The sequence below is a fragment of the Suncus etruscus genome, chromosome X, assembly GCF_024139225.1.
Source record: "Suncus etruscus isolate mSunEtr1 chromosome X, mSunEtr1.pri.cur, whole genome shotgun sequence".
NCBI lineage: Eukaryota > Metazoa > Chordata > Mammalia > Eulipotyphla > Soricidae > Suncus > Suncus etruscus.
The window spans coordinates 16027899-16040496 of record NC_064868.1 but is presented as its reverse complement, the minus strand read 5'-3'; the positions used below and the strand labels follow the sequence as shown (position 1 = coordinate 16040496).

At 38.0% G+C, this 12598-nt stretch overlaps 1 protein-coding gene across 1 annotated transcript in view; it reads right to left on the bottom strand.

Annotated features, from left to right (window-relative positions):
- The window catches only part of ARHGAP6 (Rho GTPase activating protein 6), a 289551-nt gene that overhangs the window by 14369 nt on the left and 262584 nt on the right, over window positions 1-12598 (bottom strand). The window contains exon 10 of the mRNA XM_049767109.1: window positions 1026-1123. Coding sequence (XP_049623066.1) covers window positions 1026-1123 — 98 coding nt within the window. The remainder of the gene's footprint in view (window positions 1-1025; window positions 1124-12598) is intronic.

The following is a 12598-nucleotide window of genomic DNA, read 5'->3' as shown; positions in this document are numbered from 1 at the left end:
TTCAACAAATTTCTCTAAATAATACATAGTGTGAACGTATGATACTGTGTCAAATGAAAATAGGTATATTCTATTTGAATGCTATATAAGGGAATAGTGGAACATGTATCCTTGGATCGAAGATCCTCCTGAATAAGTCTTGTCATAGACAATAAGGCTTGTTTCAGCTTCAGAGACAGTAAAATGTGGGAGAGAATGGAGTGAGGCATGACAATTCCAGTAGAGTAAAGGCACAATACAAACATTACTTTTACATGAAGGTAATAAAAACTTCCTATCCTGATTTTAAGATTGAGTATCAGGATAGACAAGCTTACTCCAGAACGGTATTATCCATTTAAATGTTTCAGAATCCCAATAAACTCTCCACTTCTGGGGCAGAGTTGAGATTACACAGACAAATCTAACCGATTCAAAATTTCAGTGCTACTCCTTTTGGAGGCAAAAAGGTCAAAATTCACTGTATATTTGTCATTATGCACATGGTGATGTGAAGAACAGCAAGTATATCTAGCAAATGTGTGCTAGGAATCAAGAGTAGAGGAGACAAGAGGAAGCATGCCTCTTGTTTCAAACAGGCCCCTTCTTAGGCCTCTGCTTAGGCCTGACTTGGGCTATTTGATGATGTGACACTCTTGCTGGTAAAGTGACACACACAGCATGTCACTGTGTGCAAGTATGCAAATATACAAGTCAGACCTTCCAGACACCTCCAGTAAATCCCCGATGTGCATCTTACTAATTGCTTGACTTGGTAAATCACTCTCCCCACCATTAAATATATTCAAAACAATCTTGAGAGACTAAAGAAAGCAAAAACTTGAGACAGAAAATTCCTGTAAGCTAACAAATAGGTTGATCAGATGGGCATATTGTCTAAAGAGGTAGATTGATCAGGTTTTCCAGAAAGCTGCTCAAATTCCACTAAAAATATCTCTATGAGTGAGGCCTTTGTTCATGCTTTAGAATGGGAATTAGTGGCCTCTCAATGTGGCCTTCTAAGACGTGAACAGTGGAATACTCACGACAATTGGGAAGCCTTTCTGCGGAGTAAGTAGTCCACCACATCAGGATCGGTTTCCAGCAGACTCATCAGCACATCGTTCTGGAGTTCTGGAGAAACCTGAAGAAATGTGGAGGTATGAATGAAACCATCGCAGAAAATGACAAACTCTGGGTAATGGAAACTTTCCCAAAGCACCCAACATAGCCTTCAACCTAAGCAGTGATTTCTTGGGTCAAACCAAACCTATGCCAATCCATACAATCAGCTCAATTCTCAGAACAAACAGGATTAACAGCTAATCATAATCAGTTCTAAATGTCAACTGTCTGATGACAAGCAACACTTCCTCATAACTTGCTCAGAGTAGATCTTGTTATTTTTTTGACTTTAGCAAAGTGAAATATCATGGGTAAGAGGAATGGAATCCATATTTTACTGTCCAAGTGGAGACAATTTCTAGAGTCTGTATTTATAATTCGGTTAGGACAACAGGCATAGATTAGGACTTTGTTGGGCAATTCTGGAATGTTGGCTCAGTTAAGATAATAGACTTATCTGTTGAGAAATCAAAAACAGTACATGAAAGATAGTAAATGCTCAAAAATGCCAACTTCTACATTTTCACTATTACTATATCACTCAGGGGATGACTTTACTCCTTTAGTGCATCCTGGTCCCATCAACAATTTGAAGTGTCTCATTTCATAACTACCAAACTGTTCATTAGAATTCTATAGACAAGCATTATGGATTTCTCTGAGCCTAATCCACAGTGAAAAATATCCTTGTGATGTGAAATCTCAGGGTAAGAGCTCTAATACAGCAGGAATGATGCTTGCTTTGCACACAGTCAACCCAATTGGCACCACAATTGATCCCATTAGCCTGTCCAGGAGTGACCCTTGAACAAAGAACCAAGAGTTATCCCAGAGCACTACTGGGTGTGGCCCCCAAATTTGAAATTACTTGTGTGGAAATTCTCTGTGAGAAAAGATTGAGGTATTCTCTCTCTACTGTTTTCCTATGCTGTGGATGCTGGAAGTTCAATCAAAGCAAACGCCAACTCTTGAGAAAGAAATACTTTTTCAGTCAGATCATCTCACATGTGGGCTTGGAGACAAGATTCTGAAAAACTGTGGGGACAAATCTCCTGAGAGTAAGTGGTTAGCTGAAGAATTTTCCTCCTGCCTCTTCTAGAACTCAGTTTTTCTTGAATATTGAGAAGCTGGGGATAATTTTATTAATAAAAACATGGATGAGAAAGTAAGAAAATGCTTTCCTTCTCTCATAAATCTGTTCCTCCTACTTTTTATCCCCAAATCTTCATTAATGAGTTTGCCAAATGCTCGTCCACAAACTCAAAGTCTGGGTTGCATTCAAAGCTTCTCTATGTCCTTTCCACTCTGTGTCCAGAGCCAGAGCCACTTGTTGCCTGTTACTTCTTTCCTCTCTCTTGCATTTCAACTGCAAAGATCCAAGTTTGAGCTCTCATTCTGCCTTTGTAGTGTTCATCTGTTGGCTTTTACCAGACTCCCATTACTCTTCTTATAACAGTTATGAGAAAACCAACTGCTGCCTAATATTGAGCTCAAGGGTAAAGTCTAATGGGGTCGAAGCCAATGATCATCTCATTCCCAGGTCAACATAGCTGTTGAAGCAATGGGCATGGGAGGCCATGGCAATGGCCATTAGAGGCAATCACAAAGATTTCCTGAGACTTCTGAAAGGGAGGACCGAGGACCTATAGCCAGAAGGAGCCTGAGAATTTTGATGATAATTAAACAAACAATACCCCCAAAAAGATAAAGAAAAGGAGAGGTCTCATTTATGTCCTGGGAAAAATTGTATTTAAACCATATTTACTTTTGGATTGTTGACCAAGTGGGACCCCAAATTCTTTAAACTGCTTTGAGTTTTCTGCTGAAAAGAGACACATTTTTATTCTTTTGTTTTGGGGCTACCTGGCAGCACTCAGGGGTTACTCCTGGTTCTTCACTCAGAAATCTCTCCTGGTAGGCTCAGGGAAACATATGGACTGCTGAGGAAAAATACAAGTTGTCTGTATGCTATTGATCCAATCCCAAGAAATCCATTCTTGATGGCCCTTGCTATAATGACTTCTTAACTTATGTCCTATTCTTCAACATGGTCATTAAATACCTCCTCTGCATAGCTGCATGGCTGTCAGAATATGCTGATCAAGACATATGCTTATTCAAAAATCATTCTGTTTCCATAGTTGAAGCCTTGGTCTTGCTCAATCACCTCAATTTGTATTTTCTATGTGTTTCCCAGCAATGACCTTTATACACCCTCTACTTCTCTCAGGCTGGCCTTTCTCCTTCATTCTTTTAATTCACTATATTAACTGGTAAATGGCTACTGAATACAATGCACTGGATACTGAGGAGTAGCTACAAACCAAATGAACAGGAATCCTCATCTTCTTAATGCCACCAATAAATATGGGGAGTCTCATATTAATCAAATAACCAGAAAATATATAGCAGAGATCGCATGAAGGAAAAGAGCATAGAAAAGTGGTAGCGAATTCTGAGGTAGGATGATCAGACCACAGAGAAACTGATAATGCTACTGAGAACCAAAGTTAGTGATCTCAAGGCAGGAAGTTGAACTGATGGAAATATTTGGATCCTGCGTATAGCAAATACAGAAATGCAATTATTAGCTAATTTTATGGAAGGAAAGGAGTGCTATTAATTGGTGTTGAGAATCCTGGAAGGAGATTGGGGTATAGATTAGTAGGAAGCCTTGATTTGATAGAATGAGAGATCCATCTAAAATGAAGATGAGGTCCAGTTAGCACTTTGAAATAATGACCTAGAGTTCAAGGGGATAGATGGGCTGGGGATAGAAATCTTGGGAAAACATGGATGCTATTTAAAGTAATGCAATGGCTTGAGAATGAGACTAGAAGGAGAAGGGTCAGGACTATTAGGTTAAGGCTGAAAGATTCTAGTCTTATGCTTTATTAAATAATTAAGCAAATGATCCATAGACCCGAGTTTGTTGAAAAGGGACATAGGAAAGTAATGATGACGCATATGGTGTTTGAATTGTATATATGGGGAACAATCATTAGCAGATATCACCAATTAAATGATTCATTCATTATTAAATCATTGATTTGATGATTAGTTAAAGAAGTTCAATACATTGTAAATCAAAAAACTCAATCAGTAATTCCTAAATAAAAGAAACTTTCATAAACAAATTAGGTATTTTCATCCTAGTTCAATTTAAATTTTTCTTTGCTCAGATATGTAACATTTTTTTTGCTCTAGGCACCAATCCATTCCCACTGAAGCATATAAACAACTGGAGATCATGCTCTTTGGAGTGGGCTGAGCATGACAATAATGAAGCTTTTGAGAATATATGCTGTATTTAATGAGAAATTATTAACACGAATACATTATTTGAATGGTTTACAGGAAGTATCTTTATTGTAAAAATATATTTCCTTAAAATTTTGTTAACTATTTTGCAATTCAGAATGTTTACACATTCAACTGGACTTTATTCCCAACCAATTATAATGACTGACACTTCTTTTATGTAGCATACATGACTCTTGGTAACAAGTGTAAATAGAAAGGGTCAGTGCCATAAATCTATCTATAGTTTCTTTAAAAGATCCATGATACCATTTTGGCTTGGAAAAAATATTTACAAATAAGTTAAAAAAATCCAGTTAAAGAATGTGAACCCATCTATTGCAGGAAGGGCTGATAATATTTTTTCTCTGAGGCACGTCAGATTGACTACAGTGTGCAAATTACATTCATTTACTTATCTAATTATGTCGTATGTTGCTACAAAATGACATAAATACTTTTAGAAATTCACATGTAAAATAAGGTTTGATTGTTTTTGTTTTGTTTTGTTTTGTTTGGGGACCACACCAAACTTCCTCCTGGCTCCATGTTCACGAACACTCCTGGCATTGCTGGGGGATCATATGGAGTACTGGAGATTGTATCCAGATTGACATTGTGCAGGGCAAGTTATTTACCCACTATATATTTTGCCCCTATTTTTTAACTAAAGGAATGACTCACAAAATTGGGACCAGTGACAAAATGAGGGCAGAGAATTTGAGATGATGTCGAATTATGTTTGTTATTGCAACACAGCATCCATCACACCTTCCTCAATGATGCCTCCAATACTTGTCCATTTTTCACATTTCAATTCTTATTATTCAGTAATAATCTCAAACTGCAGGACAACCTCACCAAGATGAGCATTTATTTCCTATTATCTTAGAGAATTAATAGGGAGACAAAAATTGACAAAAGTCAACCAGAAGTTTAGAGTAATGAAGAGAGAACTCCCTAGACAGATGTTTACATGCACTTTTTTTTCAGGAACTAGGAAGCTGCTGAATACTTTCTGATTAAGAATAGAGAGACCCTGAATCCCAGCCTGAGTCCTATTTCTAGTCATTAATATGAACTGGGATGCATCAGTCATCTTCGGAATTATATTCCTGCATCTGAAGTTTTAGGCAATTCCATGTGCCTTTAACACAGTGCTAAGGAAATCAGAAAGGCAACAGATATGAAAATATTTAATTTACTATGAAGAGACTTGCAACAAAATATTTTTGTTAGAAACAGACAAACTACTAAACCAAACAAGCAAAAGAGAAGAGACAAAGTAGATAATATGAAGCTGGAGATAGCACACACTCTATATAAACACACACACATATATTTTTCACAAGAAAGACCCTTTTTGGCAATACAGTGGTAGGTTGGAGATGGTGGGTTCATGACCCCAAAGTAGCCATGATCTCTGCACAGCAAGAAGTAAAGTTTTGTATAAGAAACAGACAAGAAACAAAGATGAAGTGTAGACTAGTAGGTACTCAGACTAAACAATCAAATGGCCCAATGGGAAGGTCTCTTGGGAAAACTTTAACTTATCTGCAAACCTAAATAAAATAAGTGTCAAGCTTTTGCATAGGGCAAAATGAGAAGAACTATCCTAGTTTAAGACATTTGAAGCAAATTCCTGTCTAATATTGAACTTTGATGACCCATATTTGTTCTGAGTTCTATTTTCTACCTGGCAACCATTAATCTCTATCCTCTTATCCTGCATGCCCCCAAAGAACCATCAGTCTCTTCTCTTACTTAACCTTTCTGGTGGACATCACGCTATGGGTTTGACCACTCCCTGGATCTCTACTCTCAAGCTAACAGTCCACCCAGGAAGAGTACAGGCTGTGAAGGCGAGTTTATTTTGCAGCTAGGTTAAGATCATATACTCCATAATTGGCCAAGGGGTCCCAAAAGAATCTTTTAAAGCTTCAGAAGCTTCTGGAAAAAGTATTCTTCCATATTGAAAAGAGACACATCACTCAGTCATCTAGTGCAGTGATTTCTGGAAGAGATGCTGCCTAACAAAATTCAGATGTGGCAACATCTGAATATCTGAATAGCTGAAGTACGCAATCATAATGCAAAAGTGCACTTCTAAAATGAGGCCCCTCTATGCTGCTTCCTTTTTTTAATTTTTGATGTTTGGGTCATACCCAGTAGTACTCAGAGGCCACTCCTGGATCTGCTCAGAAATAGCTCCTGGCAGGCATGGGGGACCATATGGGATGTCGAGAATCAAACCGGGGTCTGTACTGGATTGGCCGCATGCAAGGCAAATGTCTACCGCTGTGCTATTACTCCAGCCCCTGCTGCTTCCTTTATAAAGTTTTTATTAGTTCTGCATTTTGAGGATGTACCCCAAGGCCTTAGCCATACAATGCATGTACTCTACCATGGAGCCAAATCCCTGGGCCCTGCTAGACTTGAAGATATATGATAAATACTGGTATTTGCTCCATTTGCAGTGGTGGATGAAACCATGAAACTTGCATTCCATGATGTTTTATCCATTTACTCTGGAACATCTTCAATAACACAAGCTGGGGTGGTGCGTTCGACCTATTCAGGAATAGGTTCAGGAATTCTGTTAAAATGACTACAAATAACACCCCTAAAATAATAACCCCAAGATTATTGCCTCTTGTGGTGAACACTTTATGGTGTTCTGTCTGAATACTTATTTCTACTACTACATACTATTCATGTTATGTTCTAGAAAAGTATTTTTTATAGATCTGGAAAATTCATTTCTAGAGTTGGGAAATAAATGTCCTGTCCCAACTGGGAATCATTAGACTTTTTCTAACAACTTTTCAAACTATGTTCCCATCAATAAAAGACAGCTAAAAATGAAAAGTATGACTCAACAATCAAGCAAAGTTTTCCTTCTTTCTTTGAGATTTTGCAGATAGTAAACTGGAAACTAAGGAGCAAGATGAGGAAAAACAACCCCCTTTGAAAAACAATCAATTTTATGTGCTTAAATGAAGAAGCAAAAGGCAGCCCAAAGGTTTCTTCACTTATAATTTATTGTTTTACAGCAAAATCTCTGTGAGCTGTAGTCAACTATTTAGTAACTTTAGATATTTTCTAAGGGGACCATTTATGGTTGTGTTTATCTGGAAACTCCACTCCTTAGATTTTCATGTATTCCTTCAAAGCATAATGCTATTTAAAAAATCGTAAGAACTTTGGATTCTCCTGCTCCAGAAGAAAAAAATGTAAACACTGCACATATGAAGGAATAAAACTGTCACAATTAAAATCCACCCTATCAAATTAAAAATGAAACCTTGAATGATTGCCCTAAGTTATAACTGCTATGATGCCATTTATTGCATAAACCACCAAAAGAGAAAAATGGTCCAAGTATTCTCCATTTATAAAGTCACCAAAAAAGACCATTAAGCGCATCTCGAAGAGCAATTGGCAGGACCCACCCTACTGTACTTGGTCCTACCATTACTGAGTGTTCCACACCACTTTGCTTGGGACCAAGAAGGATGCTTTGGCATATGAAATGCTAACACTCCTCAGCAAAAGTAAATAACGTTGGAAGTCATGATGACATTTTTTGAGTTATAAACATGGTGCAAGAAATCACTTTGGCTGTTTATGACAGCAAAAAAAAAAGCTCAAACATGGGCATATCCAGCCTCAAAATCTTTTGTGTGGTTCTGCTGTGGTGGGTCGTTTCCCATTATGTAAGGGTGCATTTGGAAGGTCAGAATGCATTCAGTTCAACAAATGGTTGTTCAGTCTCTAATACATGTGAGGCAGAGTTCTTCTGGGGCATACAATAAGCAAATGCAGCTAAAAGCCCAAGGCTCAGGCATGGAGCTGTGAGAGGCTGGCTGAAGTCTGGACACTGCAGAAAAAGGAAAAGTCTCTGCTCTGTAGCAATAGGTCAAGGGACTCGGAAATAGCTGGACAGAAGAGACTCTGGTCCTGCCTAGCTTTGTGTTCCCACAGTGCTTGTGTTCAACTGTTGCTCAAAAGGATACAGGACACAAACTCTGCAGGAAAACACATGGATTCTAGCAACCATCTGCTGACCTGAGCACCCCCCTCAAATGGGGTTTGTACCTAAGATGTTGCATTAAAGCACCTCATCTTTTATGATGGTATTCATCATTAAGTATATATACTGCATCAGTGGGGCACATGAGTGAGGCTTAGGGTTCCTAAAATGGTACTGAAGTGGTGAAAGCCAATATTGGATGGAAATGACTAGCCCGACCCTGGCTCATAAGTAGTGGTGATTTAATAGCAGTGTTATATGAGCAAGAAAATGAACTTGCATATAATCTCGGTATATTAGTAAAAGGTGGTTTTGTTTTCTAATGATGGGACTTGACAAACCAGAGGCTGTTGTGTGTGTGTGTGTGTGTGTATGTGTGTGTTTGTGTGCCTCAGCCAATGTTGCTCAAGGTTTGCTCAGGGTAATACAGATTTACACAGGTTTACAAAGGTTTTCACAGGCTCTGTGCTCAGGGATCACTTCTGGCAGGGCACTGGGGCTATATGTGGTGCCAGGGATCCTCCCTAGGTCATTACATGAAAAGCAAGCACTCTACTCACTGTTTTATTGTTCAGGACCCAGCCAAAGAGGTTTTAAGAAAATGCAATTGGTTTCAGGAATGAAAACACAAAGCAAAGCTTGGCTTCTGCGCCTGGAATCCTCACCATGGCCTCTGACCCTTGCTACAAGTCGTTCTCATCGTTCTCATTAGAAATTTTCCACATGTGCATGTGCTCCCCAGCTCAAGCGGACCAGTTAGTGGGGTGGGAATGTTCTGGTGTTCCCATATCTCAGCTGCACTGGGACTTTGCATTAGCCTGAATTGGTGGTGCCTTCCGTTCTTTCCCTTGTTCAGGAGAGAAGCTGGAGTAGGAGTCATATACTAGCAGCCCTGCAACCCCGCTCATGGTTTACCTAACTTTGCTCAGGAGCTTATATTCCATTTTTTAATTGAAACCATTGTGATTTAAAAAGTTCTTAATAGTTGGTTTCCAGACATAGATTTTACTACTTCTAAAAGCAACATTGATTTCCAACAACTTTCCAAACGTTTTACATGTTAATGATTTCATTGATTCCCTCTGTTTATATATACACCTGTGGTTATTTCGAGAAAATGCATGGCTCTTCTAATGACATATGCATTTAAGTGCTACTGTTCACATAGAGTATCATGTTTCTGGTTCCTGGATTTTCAATGGTTGTTGATAACAAAAATGGGCAAAAATGCATTTTCCCCTTGTGATATACTGTTACAGGATTTAGTCGACAATTATTGAGCACTTACTTTCTACTATGTACTTTGGAGATGCTGCAGGTATTGGAGAGAAGAATGAACAAAAATCCTGTCTGTCTTTAAAAAGTTTGCATGGCATGACTTTTTTTGTTTTTGGGTCACACTCTCTGGCACTCAGGGGTTACTTCTGGCTCTGCACTCAGAAATCACTCCTGAGATCTTCACTTCCATGAACTCCTTGGTTCCTAGCTCTATTTGTTTGAAGATTTCAGGCAAAAGAAAATCTGTTCTGCATTTTATGTTAAATTAAAATAAAGAAAACTGGCATTGAGTATAGCATAAATAAAATATAGGCAAAGTACCTAAAGCTGTGTCACTATCTTTAAAATTAAGAAATATCAATTCCATATCAACTTGGTGTTCCAACCACAGCAGGAATGTAGGTACATTAGTTTAGGCCTTTACATGATTATTTATAGTATTATGGGAGCAATTATAAGATTAACTGAAGATAAACAATTATTATATCTGTCAATATGTATTAATTGCTGGATAACACATAAATTTCATCTCTGCCTCAGCCTATCTCTTTGAGATCAAACACTCATCTATACACACATTTTGGACAACATTAATAATGGTTGTCTATGCATTAATTATAAGCATTTATGAACTCAATTTTTACTCATGCTATTTTACCTCAGGATTTTAATGTCAGGATGTTCAAAATTCTGTTAACATTTATGTTCTACAGACCCTTTACCTATTTAAAGCATCTTAAAGCTCTAAGATCAGAATTCAAAAGACCCATAAATAAGGTTGTCATATAAAAACAAAAAAACTGTATGATTTGTAAGAATAATATGTGAACCCCTTGATACAGAAGTTTTATCAGCTGTAAAATGGAGCCTCCCTATTAAATGATCATGAATGTCTTAGTCCTAAAAAAGAAAAAAGAAATCGCTACTGGCAGGCATGGGAGACCATATGGGATGCCGGGATTCGAACCACCATCTGTCCTGGATCAGCTGTGCTATCCCTCTGGCCCACAGCATGGCATGACATTTAAGAAACATTACAGATAAACTCATTATGTAGTGATAAAAAATTAGTTCTATGGGATAAATAGAAAAGATGTAGGGCTGGAGGGATACACAGTGGGTAAGGTGTTTGCCTTGCACGTAGCCAACCTGGGCTCGATCCCCACAACCCATATAGTCTTCTGAGCCTGAGAGGAGTAATTTCTGAGCTTAAAGCCAGGAATAACCCCTGAGCACTGCTGGGGTATCCCCCCCCCAAAAAAAAAAGATGACAGTAGGGGAAGAGAATGAGAGCATGTATTTGTGAAAGTAATCACACTTGTACAGAGAGGCAGAGTGGGATTCGTTTCAAATATGACTCTCAAATGTACTTCCCCTGGGGCATGCATCTTAGTGATCTAAACCATTCATAACAATTTCTCCGTGTTTTAAATTTCTGTTTGGGTGAAATACCCAGCTGTGCCTAGGGCTCCCTCCTGGCTCTGTGATCAGGGAGCACTCCTGGTGGTGCTTGGCTGGGGATGGAACTGGGGTTGGGCACATGTAAGTCAGGTGACTTAACTCTTATACTATATCTCCAGCCAGTAATAGCAAGTTAGTTCTTTGAGTTAAATCCTGTAGTTATTCCTAATGTCAATTCCTGTCCCAATTCCTAAGTCATTCCTAATTCTCAAAAATGTTTGCTATGTAGGTAGTTTCATTGGAATATTTTACATAAGAAAAATCAAAGGTTAGCTAAGGAAATTCTGTTGCATTCAGAGCCAAGGTGATGTAGTAAATATATGGCCGAGAAGATTTGTATTCTGGAAACTTAATACAAAGTTAATGGTGTTTCCACCTGCTTGAGAGGTTTTCAAGATGTGGTTTCTCAAGGTGTGGGTGGAAAATCCCACAATGCCTTGGAGTTAATAATCAGAAAAATGAAGAGTCCTGGGCTCCATACTAGAGTTGTTCAACCCCATGTCTCAGGCGGTAAACCAGAAACCTGTATATGGGTGACATTTTTCCTTTCCTCATTGCTAAATTACACATTCAAGAAAAAGAAAAATCCAGAGGCCGGGAAGATTTTTCAGAGAAATGACCTAAATTCTTGCATGTATGAATTTGATTCCTGACATTGCATACCCTGAATTCCCTGTCTGGTGTGTTCTGGGGGGTATTAAAAATAAATTAAATCCAGGGAGAATGAAGTAGCATAAAGACAATGCAGCAAGATGATATGTAACTGAATTTTGATGAAAATATTGAACAATTCAGATATTTGACTCACTCAAGTATGTAATTGACTATGATGATTTTGGATAAGTATAAAATTTAAATTCAGTGATCAATTCCAATTCCATATTTTTTAAGAAATTATTGTCTGCAACACAGAGAAAGAGTTTTCAGAGACTTGAAGGGAACTATAATTGTCCTATCTCAGAGAACTCTTCTTTTCCCCCCTGGTATTCAGCAGGAATGCATTCCAGCTTTCCTTGAATGAGGGAAGTTCTGACTACAGTTCTGGAAGTTAGAACTTGCATACATATGATAGGCTGTCCTTCTTGATTTGACCAAATGCAAAGTGTTGAAAAGTCATAAATCACCTTGTGGAGGGCTAACCATGCAACTTCTGAGTCAGTTTTATGCTTCTTTTATATTTGTGCCTGTAGTTTGAAAAATTGAGATTTGAGGTAGTTCTTCTTGTCTGGTTAATAAAATTAATAATATTGATTGAATCCCACAGTTTACAGAATGTTTTTTATTTACCAAATGACTGGGATTTACATGGAAAACTGGTCTTATTTTTAATTTTCCTAATTCACTGTAACAGAAATAGACATTTATTGAGTGTTGAATTACTTGGTCACAATGGCATTACTTAAGACAGAGTAAATATTTAAA